Source organism: Monomorium pharaonis, chromosome 3 (genome assembly GCF_013373865.1).
Source record: "Monomorium pharaonis isolate MP-MQ-018 chromosome 3, ASM1337386v2, whole genome shotgun sequence".
Classification (NCBI taxonomy): Eukaryota; Metazoa; Arthropoda; class Insecta; order Hymenoptera; family Formicidae; genus Monomorium; species Monomorium pharaonis.
The window spans coordinates 7,564,215-7,579,243 of record NC_050469.1 but is presented as its reverse complement, the minus strand read 5'-3'; the positions used below and the strand labels follow the sequence as shown (position 1 = coordinate 7,579,243).

The 15,029-nt window shown below is 38.3% G+C and overlaps 4 protein-coding genes across 6 annotated transcripts; 1 reads left to right on the top strand and 3 right to left on the bottom strand.

The window, feature by feature from the left end:
- The first annotated feature begins 202 nt into the window (after window positions 1-202).
- On the top strand, window positions 203-3,902 carry LOC105835313 (ATP-binding cassette sub-family B member 10, mitochondrial). Of its 3 annotated transcripts, none has more exons than XM_012678454.3 (4): window positions 203-604; window positions 694-1,395; window positions 2,057-3,165; window positions 3,243-3,503. In XM_012678454.3, the coding sequence occupies exons 2-4, from the start codon at window positions 783-785 to the stop codon at window positions 3,501-3,503; spliced, it is 1,983 nt and encodes a 660-aa protein (XP_012533908.1). In that variant the 5' UTR covers window positions 203-604; window positions 694-782. The 3 variants fall into 3 exon arrangements, with proteins under 3 accessions (XP_012533908.1, XP_012533909.1, XP_012533907.1); XM_012678455.3 differs by having other exon boundaries at window positions 203-647; window positions 835-1,395; XM_012678453.3 differs by having other exon boundaries at window positions 204-1,395; window positions 3,243-3,902.
- An 11-nt stretch (window positions 3,903-3,913) lies between these two features.
- Window positions 3,914-8,189, bottom strand: LOC105835312 (cell wall protein DAN4). The gene has a single exon (XM_012678452.3). The coding sequence runs from the start codon at window positions 7,847-7,849 to the stop codon at window positions 5,465-5,467; it is 2,385 nt and encodes a 794-aa protein (XP_012533906.1). The 5' UTR covers window positions 7,850-8,189; the 3' UTR covers window positions 3,914-5,464.
- Window positions 8,190-9,687: 1,498 nt separating this feature from the next.
- Window positions 9,688-12,110, bottom strand: LOC105835317 (calcineurin subunit B type 2). Its single transcript, XM_012678459.3, has 5 exons — window positions 11,972-12,110; window positions 11,747-11,786; window positions 11,266-11,477; window positions 10,969-11,178; window positions 9,688-10,897 (listed from the first exon to the last, which is right to left on the bottom strand). Exons 1-5 carry the CDS (start codon window positions 11,972-11,974, stop codon window positions 10,850-10,852), a joined length of 513 nt encoding a protein of 170 aa, XP_012533913.1. The 5' UTR covers window positions 11,975-12,110; the 3' UTR covers window positions 9,688-10,849.
- Window positions 12,111-12,149: 39 nt separating this feature from the next.
- LOC105835311 (enkurin) lies at window positions 12,150-14,721 on the bottom strand. Its single transcript, XM_012678451.3, has 4 exons — window positions 14,177-14,721; window positions 13,702-13,854; window positions 13,429-13,634; window positions 12,150-12,279 (listed from the first exon to the last, which is right to left on the bottom strand). Exons 1-4 carry the CDS (start codon window positions 14,426-14,428, stop codon window positions 12,264-12,266), a joined length of 627 nt encoding a protein of 208 aa, XP_012533905.3. The 5' UTR covers window positions 14,429-14,721; the 3' UTR covers window positions 12,150-12,263.
- Window positions 14,722-15,029: the final 308 nt, after the last annotated feature.

The window sequence follows — 15,029 nt, the reverse complement described above, 5'->3', positions numbered from 1 at the left end:
TTGCGAATGACTTCAAGAATCGGGCCCCTGAACTATACGAAGTTAGCTACTGATGGTCTATTGGTCTGTTTTTTAGCTGCTCTGCTGCACTGGTGCAATAAGTTAAAATGAGAAAAAATATATTTGTCTTACTTTAACTTGTTGCATCAGTACACCAGTGCAGCTAAAAAGAACAGGACACTTACTTATATTTATGTAGGTTTCGTTCCGATATTTACTGCCAGTACTGAAAATCTATAGTTTACGTTACATACACTGTAAAATTTCAGTACCACAGATAATACAGTACTGGCAGTGAATACAGTGAATATCGGAACGCAGCCATAGTCAAAGATTTAAATTCGATACTTGCTTAATAAATTAAAAATAATCGAGAAACTATGACGATATAATTATATAATAATTTTTTAAAATGCGGAAGTTGTTTTTCTAAAGTTTCAAGTCGTTTCCGCGTGACAGTAAAAGAGAAGAGACTCGAAGAAAGCCTGTGTCTAAAATGTGATGAATCCAGAATGAACTTGTCATGCTTAATCAGCACATATAAGGAGTGTGTATTTAAAAATTATTATCTGACCAGTCAAAATAATCGGGAGTCGAACTCGATGTTAGTAGACAGTCTCATACGAAGCTGATGGTACTTGTTCCAAGTACGCTCCATGTAATAATATTCTAATAAAATCTTGAATTACATAGTTTAGGTTAGCCTGGACTAGAGACTGCAAGATTCATTATTCATTAAATTCTCGCATGACACGCATCGTGACAATCATATCGCGAATAACATGACGATTCTTTGGAAACTACTGACTAATCCCGGTGCCCTACGAAAACCAGGATGCCGCGGGGTTGGCGTGTCGCAGACGACGTATCTGTTCGGTACGTGCCTGACAGGACAGGCCGTCAGACTTTCGAGGAGAGGCCGCTTGCTCGTCGGACTGAGACATCACACAACCAACGCGATCCGGTCTGACGCTGTCCGTGCGACGCGGCCTACGCCTTCAGGACACACAGTTAAGGCGACGAAACGCTCTGAGTTGAAGACCCTCATCTTACTGGCCACCCCTGAGAAGTGGACTCTGATGAAGGCCATCGCTCTGCTGCTCGTGTCGTCCAGTGTAACGATGGCGGTTCCGTTCTGCTTTGGCAAAGTGATAGACGTTGTCAATAACGTGGAAAAGACAGACATGAAGGAGAACCTTAATCGTCTAACACTTGCTCTGTTTGTGGTATTTCTCATAGGTGGGATAAGCAACTTTGGCAGAGTTTACATGATGTCGACGGCGGGACACAGAATCACGCAGTCCCTTAGGAAACAGGCGTACGCCGCTATTCTCCAACAGGAAACAGCGATGTTTGATAGGGAGAGTACAGGAGAATTGGTTGGCCGATTGAGTGGTACATTTTGTATACCTTTTTGCTGGATATAGTTAAGATGATTCACTTTTTAGGGCAGAGATGATTGTTTTCATTATCCTGTCAAATGTATCAAAAATATCCTAATTTTTTTTTAATAATATTGATAACAAAGATTAATTTAACACTAGAAATACAAATATTTTTTATCCACTAAGGTCCGTTGTTCCAACTTCTTGATAAACTTCTTGATAAACTTACCTACCAGGTAAGCATGTGTCTATCTTCATTTCTTTTCTTAAATAAATAAAGACAAACATATATTTACCTGATAGGTAAGTTTACCAAGAAGTTGGAATAATCGATCCTAAAGTAAGCAAATAAATTATTTTAAAAATAATAATGTATTCAAAACATAAAATGTATTCAATAATGTATTCAAAACATTTTTCATCAGGACATAATTTATTGAAAAAGAATTTCAGAATCCTATTTTTTATACAAGAAATAAAATACAAATTTACAAATATCTCAAAAGAAACAAAATACTAATTTAAAAAATGAAAACATCAAGAATAACTTTTAGTATTAAGTTGCTATTTTGTGTATTTAAATTCTGTTGTGAACTAGAAAATATTTATCACATTAGATATAATATTCTTGAGACATCAAAATCTTTTTATTATGATATTCTTTTTTTCAGGAGACACACAACTTATTAGCTCCGCAGTTACATCTAACATATCAGATGGTTTGCGCTCTGCTATTATGGCTATCACGGGAGTGTCCATGATGTTTTATGTGTCGCCATCCTTAGCTTTGCTTGGCTTGGCTATAGTACCACCTGTTGCAGTTATTGCTGTTATCTGGGGACGCGTCCTGAAGAGAATCTCTAAGAATCTGCAAAGCAGTCTCGCAGTAGTCAATGCAACCGCAGAGGAGAAAATTAGCAATATAAGAACTGTAAAGGCGTTCGCCCAAGAGAGACGTGAGATCGAGAGATACAACGCCAAGTTGCAGGACGTCCTCAAACTGTGCTACAAGGAAAGCTTGTACAGAGGAATGTTTTTCGGCATGACTGGTCTCTCTGGGAACGCTATCGCTCTTTCGGTCCTCTACAATGGAGTGTTCATGGTATCGAATTCTGATATAACGATCGGAAGCTTGAGCGCTTTTCTCCTATATGCTGGTTACGTGGGCATATCTTTGAATGGATTGTCCAAGGCGTACAGCGAGTTGAACAAGGCCCTGGGCGCAAATGCACGTCTCTTCGAGTTGATCGATCGTCGACCGGTTATTCCTACTCAAGGTGGGAAAATCTTAGAGAAGGAATTGTCAGGCAACGTGACATTCCAGGATGTCTTCTTCGCGTATCCGACGCGAGAGAAGACGCCCGTGCTGAAGGGTTTCAGTTTAGATATAGAGAAATGCTCCGTGACGGCTATCGTTGGCGCTTCTGGTTCCGGCAAATCTACCGTGGCGTCGCTTTTGTTGAGACTGTACGACCCCACGAGAGGGTCAATACTCTTGGACAATCACGATCTCCGTTTGCTCGATCCAATGTGGGTGAAATCGCAAATCAGTGTCGTATCCCAAGAGCCGATTCTCTTTAGCGGTTCCATAAGGGATAATATATTGTACGGGATGGAATCCGCGACGGATTCCGATGTAGTGGAGGTCGCAAGACAGGCGCACGTGTTACAATTCACGGAAAAAATGACCGACGGATTGGATACGATAGTCGGGGAACGGGGTATAGCCCTTAGCGGTGGACAACGTCAGAGAGTCGCCATTGCCAGGGCGTTGATAAAAGTAAAATTATAAACTAACAATTAACAATTATAAATTGTTATTGAGGCATAAAATAACATGTTTTTTCATTTTTCTAGAAACCAACAATTTTAATACTGGACGAAGCGACTAGTGCCTTAGACGCGGAAAGTGAATATTTCGTTCAGGAGGCTTTAGAACGTGCTATCCGTGGAAGGACGGTAATAACCATCGCCCACAGGCTCAGTACAATAAAGAACGCGGATAAAATCGTGGTACTTGACGGGGGACAAGTTGCGGAAACCGGCACTTACATTGAGCTGACAAATCTGCAACACGGTCTTTTCAAAAAATTAGTGAAACATCAAACGTTCGCATAGGTGCATTGCGTTGATTATTCGCCGATTCGTTCTTTTCGGCCTCATCAATGTATTATATGTACATATACTATATACTGTGTATATTTATTATCTTTCAAAGTACATCTAGTTATAAAAAATTCTATACGGCATATTTTTTGGTAGAAATTTAACATCCGACTGGAATAAAAAAAATAGAAAAGTGCAATATATCTAGTGCTGTACGTTTATTGCTGAATGTTATAGAAAGATATGCAGAATCGTTTGTGAAAATAGCCGGCGAGATATAAATTATTACATATTGCTGTGATGATACAACACTTTATAATTGCTTTATTTCTCTATTTCAATTTCTTTTAAAATATTTTTCTGTTAATAGGATCAGGTACATATACACTACGAATAAAAGATAGAAAAAAATTGACAATCTCAGTTTTATATATTTTTTTATAAAATAATGTACAGCTATTTTTTTCTTAGATATCCACATTCGTATATTATGTGATTATTAACCTATATTAATTCTTAAATTAATATTCCCATTCCTACAATATTCTAATAACGTTTCCGGTAGAACCACATCGAATTCGCTCGAGAACATTTTGTGCAAATACATATAACTGTAAGCGATTCGACATAATGCTAATGGGTCCTAACTTGGATCGATTTTCAATAAAATCGGTTTTATTAGTTTATAATGGGCCACTTTAAGATTTTTCGTTGAGATTTATTCTCGTATAACTAGATTTAAAATTTTTTTACTTGTTCAAAAATAAACATAGAAAACGGAAGGAACCAGAAACCTAATGTCATTAAAAGCCGCATAAATTTGTAGAACATAGTTTTTTTGCTCCACTAAAGAGTTTTTCTCTTTTATATAGCAAACAATTGTAAAAAAAAGAAAAATTCTTGCCTACTAATGTGATAATAGAAATCATAAAATTAATTTGAAACACTAATTATAAACGATATATTCGAAATAATTAATTTTAAGTTAGTTTTACACAATTTTAGCAGATTCAAATCTGTTTACACCAATATAGCTTAACTTCAAATTCTATTTAATATCTTTCTTCATCTTTTTCTAAAAATTTGGAAAAGATGAAAAATAAATTAAACCAAGTTTAAAATAAAGCTGCATATTAGTGTAAATGGATAGCTTTAAAGGATAATTCGAAACAACATTGTTTCCAAATGTTATATACTGTAAAAAGTTTTTATAAGGAACATGTCTTGAGTTAATAATCTCGAACATATTCTCGAAAGTAAGTGGTTCTTTCGATATTATATATTTTGAAATTTAATCGGAACTTAGTATAAGGCTGTGATCAAGAACAAAGCTGTTTCATTACCCCCAATTGTGAAAGATTGCACAAATCTATGTATACTCATACTTTATTATTTAAAAATTTACCCATTAAATATAAACCTGACCTGACCAATATGCAATGTACATTATAAATTATAGGCACAACCTTATTCTAAGCAGATGATATCCATGGATATTGTATAAATTTGTATTGAAATGTTTACCAAATCTGACTTCTATACAAGCGGTTTCAGTGTTACAAATTCTTTTTTTTAGCAGTAGGCAGTGTTCTTTTCCCTTCAAGAGTTATAGAAAATTCACTTTTTTTTCGATGGATCTCCTTGTAAGTAAATACCAGAGGCTTATTCAGTCTAACAATGAATCCAAAATAAATAAAGCAGGAATTAATATTTAAGATAGAATGTCAAGAATTTCATTGAGCATCGCCTGACGTCTGCTCACGTCTGTTCAAATCTAATGATTCGTAATTACCAATTATAGAAATTATTTATATATATTTATATATTTTTTTATATACTGCGTCACAAGTATCTTGTAAGCATCTCGTTTATGCACAAAGATATTTACGTATTCGTACTCCACGACATCTATCTTAAGAATAGATATCAAAACAAAGAAGGAGAAACATGTGACCAATTTAGATAAGTTAGGATTAACTTTTTGATAGCTCCTCCATTGTTTCGTGCTCCATAGGTTCATCCTGTTGAAACGTCGACAGTGACTCTTCGTCGTCATCGACCTCCATTAATTCCATCGATTCCCTTCTACATGCTATACTCTCTATAACAGAAGATTGGTTCCCTTTTATCGTGACGCACGCCTTATTGCCCTGTAAATTTGCTAAACTGTCGTCCTGAATGTCCGTTAGTTTATCGTCCTCTGGCGATCGACAACTGACAATGTTGTCGGAGCCCTCCGTCGTTTCGACGATAGCAGGCGAGATGGGATCGAGTTTTTCGATTACAGACGCTACTTCCTTAGATTTCTCTATGATGCCTATTGAATCCGTGGACACCATGGACTCGACGAGAGCTATTTTGTCGTTGGAAATTTCCATAATATTCAAGTTATCGTCGTTAATCTCGGGCTGCTCCTGCACTGCTTCTTCTCGCCCATTGGTGTTGCTGTTGGAAGATGCTACCGCAGGAATGGCCTCGAGAACTGTATCCACCTCCTCCGTATTCTCTGCTTTCTGGTTTACAGGCTGCTGGTCGCGTACAAAACACGTTTCCGAAGAGGAAACCGTCGAATGTATCTCTATGGGTTTATCCGTTTTGTATAACGTCTCGCTGCTGGATACGATAACCACGCTCGTGCGTTCGTCGGACGACGTGGCCGTGCCACAGTCCTTCTCCTCGGACTCAACAAATGCCGTCGCGTTCGTCTGGTCGCTCGTGGAAGAACGCAAGTTCTCCTCGTCCTCCATATCCTCGAGGATCGACGCCCGTCCCTTCTCCTCGCTCGATTTGTCTGGAGCCCTCTCCTCCTCGGGAGCGACGCTCCTGGCATTACTGTCTGCCAGAGTGTCAGGTCTCATCTCGACGTCCGTCTGTAATAAACTTTCAGTTAATCTACTTTCGTCGCGCGACATCTCATTAAGATCTAAACGCTCGGAACTCGAATTGGTCAGGCTCGCCTCCTCATTCTTCACGAGATGCTCAAGCTCCTCCTCCGTGCCGCCGACCAAGGTTGACGGATCCATCATCGGTTTCTCACTGGAAGTCTGATCCGTACACTTGTCGTCGTCAGACTCGAAGCGTTTCGCCTGGAAAGCGGCCTGCAGCTTCCGCGTGGTGTCCGTTGTCAGCGGGATTACCGTTGCTACCACGGTCACCGTCGTCGTCGCCGCCGCCGATGTCGATGTCGTCGATGCCGCCGTCGTTGTTGTCGTCGTCGTCACCGTGGCAGCTGCCGTCGTCGTGGACGTCGCTGCGGTGTCGCTCGCCGTCGCCGCGGTTTCAATCTCTTCGTTCTCTATGTCTAAATTGGGCTGGGAACTGGCTGCGTCCTCGTTCATCGCGATCGCCACCGCTATGTCGGCACCCGGAGCCGTCGTCGAGTCGTCGGGGATGGCCGCCCCCGAAAGGACCGGTAGACTTTGCACCACAGGAACTGCGGTCGCGATGGGCTCCGTCGCTGACACCGGCGAGCTTGCGTGCGGCTGCAAATTTAAATTCGATATGGTGGAAAACTCTGAGACAGAGGTGATATAGTTGGTTGTCGCAAGATCCGTTCTGGAGGCGGCAACCTGTTCGATCTTCTCCCGCACGGACTCGTCCGCGAAGAGATTCTTGGCCAAGGCGGAGTCAGCGGTCGCTGGTATTACTCCGGTGTGCAGGAGCGACGGTGGCGGCTCGTTCTCGACAGCGGTATGCACGCTGATCGTAACAGTAGAACCGCAGTCCTTCTCCCAGTACTCCATCTCGACGTCCTGCGAGGTTGGCGGCTGCACGGCCGGCTGCTGCGCCGACGTCTGTGGTGGCGTCGTCGGCTGCTGCGAGGAAGGAGGTTGCGACGGCGACGGCGGTGGCGGTTGTTGCTGCGTGACGGAGGCTGCCGCGTCCTCCTCCACGGATCCGTTCACCATCCCGTCGCCCGTCTCGCCGCGTCTGGTAATCGGCCCCGGCTCGCGCGTCGACACCACCAGAATATTCTTCTCGATCGCGCGCATGAACTTGTCGACGCGATTGTACTCCTTGCGTGGTGCCGTCAGCAGCTCGCATATTCGCTGAACGGTGAACGGTGCGTTTACGAACGACTCCAGCCGCTCGAGCAGGTTACTCTTCATCGTGTCGTAGTTGAAGTGCTCGACATTGGGACAGGGCGCGAGATCCAGCGTCGGGCAGCTCTCGTAGAAGTCCGTCATCACGCGCGTAAGCTTCTCCCGGACGAGGGTCTTGATCAGCGGCCACTGGTATACCGGGTCGCCGGTCTTAGCGACCCAGCACAAGTAGTCCTCGAGCTCCTGCGGGATCACCGACGGCCGCATCTTCTGGAACTCGTCAAGCGCCTGCAACACCTCCTCCAGATTTTCCATTTTCTTCTTCTCCTCCGCCGCCGCCGCCGACAACCACCACCGCCACCACCACCACCGACGAGTCTCCCGTGTCTTCTCTCAATTATCCCGATTGTTTTTGATCAACAAGACGCGCCGCGTAAAAATCCGATGCACAATCGCCGTGTGGGATCGGTTCCGCGCGCGGAGGGAAACAACCAACGAACCAAAAACGTAAACTAGCAAACACACCGGCCTCACAAAACAGCAACAATAAGAACGTCAGGGCTGCCAACCGATGCGCGTCGCGGATCACCAAGCAGCTATCGCGCGAGGATTGTTCAGGGTTGTTGTCCTTCCGATATTGGCTGCGTTCAGGGGTGCTATTCCGTCACAACTATCTATGTCGTTAAGTGTCGTTGCGCATATTTTTTCATATATCAAAATACGTGCGCAAAGACACTTAACCCCTAGTCTACAATGAAGATTTAAGCTTTAAGCCATAAGAAACTGACCAATCATAATCGATTTTTATAAGAATATTCAATTGTGATTGGTCAATTTTTTACGGCTTAAAGCTTAAATCTTTATTGTAGTAAGGCCTTAACTCTTAACAGTTCAGTATTGATCGTTATAATTAATATATTGTCATTACGCAGCTTTTTTATCATATATAATATATGCGCAACGACAATATAACGATATCGACACTGTCGTTAAAATTAAGTGTTACAGAATAGTCCTATAGCGAAGAATGTAGCGGTGGAACTGTTATAAAATTCTCCAACACAATTGGTTCTTGCTCTTAGTTCCTGTTGGATCTAAATATATAAACCAATTATATAAAAGAATTTTACAACAATTTTATCGCTATATTCTCTGTTGAACATAGCCATTGGCTAAGGTCCACTTGGTATTAAAACGCTTCAAAACATGTGATTGGTCAATAAAATACTTTCGGTAAAGTGGACCGCATCGATACAATTTCGATATGTCAAAAAACGTAGTGGTTTTTTCAACACAAGAAAATTTCAAAAAGAAAAGAAAAAAATATTTGCTGATTCTAAAAAAAATCAAAAAAATCTGAATTAAGATTTGTCCACAGCAATGTACAGAAAATTAACCAAATTGTATAATTAAATATAAAAAAGATTTTGAATATTATTAAATATGGTGCTTTCCAGCAAGACACAGTGTAATACAGTGTCCATTAGTGTGAGAAAGAACATATCAGTGTGTCTCACTCACGCTAGTGGACACTACACTGTGCCTTGTTGGAAAGCATACTATATAATTCATTTAATTTTCTTTGAGCATACTTGCAATTATAAATTTATTTGGACACTTTAATTTTATTTACGAAAAGGTAAATGCGTTCTTGTAAATTTCCGTAGCGTCGCTGCTGAATTTTGTCCAATATGCTCTGGATATATCCAAATCCGTCCTAGCTTAATTCAACATAAAAACGCAAACTATTCAATGACGCAATCGTTGTAGCCAGCGTTGCAATATAGACATCGATTTCCTTTAACTTAACTCATTAAACTCAGATGCAATGAGAAAATGATGAAAAAAATATCCGTAAAAAAAATTGGCTATTCTACAAACCTTTTGCGCAAAAAGAATAGCTTCATCTACAGAAGTCGCAAGCAGCAAGTTGCGACTTGCGACAACCAATGACTGTCGCGAGCTTTAAAGCCTCGTCTACAGAAGTCGCAAACAGTCAGTTGCGACCTTTACACATACAAACTATACAGCATGTACATAGATTGCAGATTATTGTGTAATAAAGGCATTTAAGTTTAAATGCAAACTAAAATTTAAATTGTAAATCATTGAGAATGTACTCTGTATTCGTCGAAAATAAAACATGTATAATATTTATAGTAGATTAATCTTAATATATTTCACAATTTTAAACTTTAATTAGACATGATAAGACCATGTAACATGTAAGTATACATAGAAATAATTAACAATGATAAAGTAAACTTATTTGCATTATAAATATCTTAATGTATATCAAGATGATAAATTATGTTTCTGACTAATCATTTTGTAATAAATAAATATCTAAATAAATAAATAAAATCGTACATTCGAAAATTGTAAATTGACAACCAATGTCGCGATACACAGTTTATACACGCAAAGGAAAACCCAAGTAGAGACTCTCTTAGCTTAATAATTAATATTCTGTATATGTCCGCAAAATCTATCTCGCTGTATCCTCCGAATGCACAATTCGTGATTATTTATTATAAACATAATACATCTTAATAGTTGGCTTATCTAAATGTCGACAACTTTTCTAAAATGTCAATATATTAATACATTTGAATATTAATATATTAAGATATTAGTCTAAATGTCCTTAAGAACTCGCCGAGGCTCTCTACCGAACGATACCTTTAACGATATTAAATGTCATTAAAGATAAATGTTAACAATTACTTTTCGAACAACGACGGAAATATGATAGGTTTCTTATGGCATGGTGGTCGTATCGATAATGCGAGATTTGATTTTACTTTCGTGCTTTGCCACCGAGAATTAGTAAAAGGAACGAAGTGCATTTATGTTTGAAGTTTTTTTTCGACAGGCGCTTGAGAAGACTTTAACTTTTCCCACAAAGATCTTCAAAGAAAATCTTGGAAACTATGCAGTATTAAACTTAAGATAACTCTCAGTTAAAGGTTGTTAATTAAGATCGTTAACGATCTTTATTTTTAATGGAACACACAAGTTATAATTTGATTCATTCCGTAATATCTTTAACGACACCAAAATGACGGTATCACATTGATCTAAACGTTCGCGTGCCATGCTGTTACTAGTCTGGCATATCGTGAAAGTTTTCCATTTGGATAGACTTGTAATGATCAAAGGCTTAAGAACAATAATTGTGTGAGTTTCACTCTAAACGGATCTCTGTTAGAACTATCCCATAAATCTGTTGTTAATAGATTATTAATTTTATAGATTTCAATTAATAACATACCACATTTTATAAATTAAGAGTTTTTCACAAACTTTGGTCACTTAAACGTCAACTACCATTTTCTTATGAATATCTGTATTGCCAACAACCTGAAACAGACAAAAAGAGCATATAATGCACCATTACAAAAGAGAAAGAGAGACGTAAATACATTACTTACAGAACAAAATTCTTCAAAGCTAATCCTGCCATCCTCGTCCTTGTCGGCAAACAGTATTGTTTTATCGACAATTTGCTGCAATTGCGTATCCTTCAAGTTATTGCCTACCATCATTTTTAGTACTTGGTAAAGCTCCCCGTTGCTTATATAACCATCGTTATCCATATCGTAAATTCTAAATGCAAATCGTAATTTACTCTCCTTGTCTCCCTGTAAGTTACATATAATTATTTGTATACAAAAATGATAAATGTATACAAAAATGATAATTTTTGTATGTGGAAGAGGGAAGGCTACCTTAACGCTGAACTGAGACACTCCGTGAATAAACTCCTTGAAATCTACCTCCCCATTGCCATCTGCATCGAATATGTCGATGACACGCTGCACCAATGGGTTCTGTTGCAGCTCGGGCAGGGACATAAACTCATCGATACTGAGTGCTCCACTGTTATCCAAGTCTAGCTTCCGAAATCTCTTTCCCAATCTTCTGATTTCATCTACGTCGACTGGAGAATAAACATTTATGTATCACGAGGTATCACATCAGTGCAATTTCAAAAAAATCTCTAATTGCGATAATACTATGAAAATTCACAATATCACGAATTAATATGTATCCAATGTATTTTCGCGCTGAGGATGCAACGCGATGCAACGCAACGTATCTCTAACATAGTGTTGCCCATCTTATTTTTATTACTCTCTAATGAAAACAGATCAGGTTACTTCGAGATCGCTTGTAGTAAAAGTAAAGGAATTCTCTCGTCTTACTTACAGTTCGAACAGAGTTCCATAGGCAGCGAACTTTCGTTACCCTGCAAGACAAACGATTCTTTAGGTTCGACATCGCCTCGTGCGAAAAGGGTATATCTCAAAAATATAAATTGCTCCGAGACATTATTTTCGCGGGATGGTCGCAGGCCGACGCGTGAGCGTGGAGCACGGAGAGAATCGTGCCGTGCTCGCGCGTCCGCACGCGACACGTGCATTCGGTTATTACCATTTTGAACTAGCTTCGTGAGTGCAGTCGCAAAACGTCCTCGGGAACAACAATATTTTCCAGCGAGGCAGCAAGCTCAACGGAGCTGGAACACAGTCGCCGTAAAGGGGGGCTGCGACATCGTATCGACGTTTTGCTGCGCGTTTTTCCCTTGCTAGTACGTTATCGTCCGTTGCGAACGGCCGTTGCGATTGGCCCAGTTTCGACCACCGTTGTCGGCTGCGAAGTCGCGTTTCTACGTTGACGTCTTGCCCATGGCAGCCTGTCATTGGCAGGCAGACAGGGATGGCGATTAATGCCACCAATTGCTGAAAGTGGTGCAAAGCGAGGGATAAACGAAATCGAAACTGGGCTGCATACGATTTTAATTAAACTGTTTTCGAGATATCAGAAACACATTGGTATTTTTTATGTTTATTATATAAGCACTTATAAAATTTTATTCGTTTATACAACTGGGAATGTAAATCACGTGGGGTTTTGTAAACAATTAAATATTTTTGTTATTAAATTAATTTTGTTAAAACACATTTTTAAGGTAGAAAAATATTTACATTAAAAAATCAGTATTTTAAATAGGTAAATCTATAAAAGCACTGAATTCACACATCTAATATAGTATTTATACAAAGAAATATATTTTATATGAATATAAATTACTTCGGTGGGTATAAATTTATCCGTTTCAAATTTTCAATTATTTAAATTCAGATAACTTATCTCTCCTTTTTATATTACAATTACATTGTGTCTTTAAAACTAAAATTGGTTACTATATAAACAGAAATATACATATGTATTTCCTCTTAATATATCGTAAAATAATTTCGAAAAAAAATTCTATCAATTAATTGGAAAATATATATTATCAATAAAAATCAGAAAAGATACAATAAAATTTGAGAATTTTAATCTATGCACAAAAAAGCGATTTTATTTATTGTACTTTAATTATTTACCGTATTTTTATTTCACATATAGTTTATAATAATTCCAGAAATTCAAATACTCTGGTGAACATTTTTTTTAATTTTTATACAAATTGAAACACTTTAGAAATATCAAAAAAATCTATATACTTTTTAGAATTATTCATATATGTAAATTCTAAAATATTTTAAAATTTGTTGTATCTTATAATTTTCAAGATATTTTAAACCTTTTTTTAAATTTTTATGTAAAATTGGATTTTGTAAAATTTCATTAGAGACTATATATAACTATTATAATAATGAGATCTTAAAAATCTTATTTCAGACTTTATATGTACGAAGAATTTTAGAAAAGATAACTTCCAACATATATGAGAAGTGCTTTAATTCGTATAAAAAACTTGTTTAAGTTCTAAAATTATACAATTAAGTATCCTAAAAAATTCTATGTAATTTACATAAAAGTGTTGAAAAATCAAATAAAAAAATTTGAGAGAAGTGTTCTTCAAAGTAGCAATATATTACTAGCACAGATGGGCGTTATAACGCTTCGGCATTGTGTCATCGTAAACGTATATTTGCGGATGCTGCTCGATAAGTGCTATGTCTTTTTCGAGCTGTTGCAGCTCGCGCTCCATCCTCGCCTTCTTCTGCGCCTTCGGTAGCGTATTCGCGAGAAACGGCAACCTCCGGAATTGTCTCATTGCTTCCTCCCACTTTTGCTTCATGCCCTGTTTCCGATAGTAACGTTAAGTGAGAGCATTGCAAAGATAATTGGATGTGTAATTGGATACCTACATCTAGCAGCATCTTGCGCTCCTCCTTATCGATGTATCGATATGCTGATATTTCTGATACTTTATTTCCATCAAGTCGTTCAGCCGTGTCTGTTTCTACCGTCACGTCGGCTTTTGCGCAAACCGTGATAAATCTCGGTACTTTTCCATAATTCTAAAGAATAATTGTCGATTACAATTGATGTGTAATAATAATTAAATTACTTGTTCTAAAATAAATAATTGTTTTTGAATTTACTTATATAAATTATTATTGAATATTTATATAAAAGTAATTACGTAAAAATTATATAATAACAATATTAAATATTACGTAAATAAAATTATATAAAAATACAAGCTGACGCGATTTTTTTTAAAAACAATATTGAAAGGAAAAAATAAAAAATAATCGTCTAAGATGGTGAAAAATAATAAGCACGGAAGGCTCAAAACAAGCAACAGGAGTATAATTTTCTTCCACGTGATACTCGTACTTTCTTGTGAACGTAAATCGGAAGTAATCCGCTTCTCTTTAAATCATACGTGTCGCCGTGTCGAGTATCAACGGACCGCTGTTTGAGCTCTGTCGGATAGGAATGTTTCGCGCGAAGGATATTCTGTTTGACAAAATTCTTTTGCCGTGCGACGGCAACCAATTTTTCTAAAGGATCCGCCATTTTGCCGATTAGTTCTCCTCCGCGCGGCGTATCTATGGATGACTTCGACCAAACTCTATAATTATGCATATTTTCTACTAATGTGGATTAACTTTAATCTTGATGCTCTAACTTACTCTTTATCTTTTCTAATTTATAACTAATTTTTATTTAAAAAAACGCAAGTTATATAAATCAAGATTAAAATTATTCTATATAAAATAATCGTGTCGCTGAAGATATTGGCAACTGCCTCTATATGACTATATTGTTCGACAAGTTAGGGCCAATTTATTAGAAAGCTTTAATTGTCAATTATGCTAAATTCGAACAAATCTCTCAAAGTTCCGATAACGTGGCGATTAATCGTATCCGATTTTATTTTCCTACTACGCTACCTTGCTTTTGTGAAGCCATTTACACACGTCCAATTTCCAATAGAAGGATTCTATTGGTGGGAACAGGAGAGCTGTCACACATGTTCCTAGGAAGCCTATTCCACGATTGGTTGCGTTGTCATCGGACGCCAATCACGTTTAACATCGCGCTCATACAGAGAGAATCCACGTGAGATTCTCGATTATTAGTATTTGCGCACGTATATATTATGCTGCATCCATTTATTACACGCGCGATATACGCAATATCACGCACTACTACATTCGCAGCATCCCGCCTGACACCCGCCGTC

Bases quoted from the DNA above. Each gene is read 5' to 3' on its own strand.
- LOC105835313 (XM_012678453.3), top strand. From the start codon at position 783: ATGACGATTCTTTGGAAACTACTGACTAATCCCGGTGCCCTACGAAAA. The intron at 1,396-2,056 runs GTACATTTTGTA...TCTTTTTTTCAG, and splicing joins ATTGGTTGGCCGATTGAGTG to GAGACACACAACTTATTAGC. The intron at 3,166-3,242 runs GTAAAATTATAA...TCATTTTTCTAG, and splicing joins TTGCCAGGGCGTTGATAAAA to AAACCAACAATTTTAATACT.
- LOC105835311 (XM_012678451.3), bottom strand. From the start codon at position 14,428: ATGCATAATTATAGAGTTTGGTCGAAGTCATCCATAGATACGCCGCGC. The intron at 13,855-14,176 runs GTACGAGTATCA...ATTATTCTTTAG, and splicing joins CGATTTACGTTCACAAGAAA to AATTATGGAAAAGTACCGAG. The intron at 13,635-13,701 runs GTAGGTATCCAA...TATCGGAAACAG, and splicing joins AGCGCAAGATGCTGCTAGAT to GGCATGAAGCAAAAGTGGGA.
- LOC105835312 (XM_012678452.3), bottom strand. From the start codon at position 7,849: ATGGAAAATCTGGAGGAGGTGTTGCAGGCGCTTGACGAGTTCCAGAAG.
- LOC105835317 (XM_012678459.3), bottom strand. The intron at 11,478-11,746 runs GTAAGTAAGACG...TTTATTCTCCAG, and splicing joins TATGGAACTCTGTTCGAACT to TCGACGTAGATGAAATCAGA. The intron at 11,179-11,265 runs GTAGCCTTCCCT...TGTAACTTACAG, and splicing joins TGTCTCAGTTCAGCGTTAAG to GGAGACAAGGAGAGTAAATT.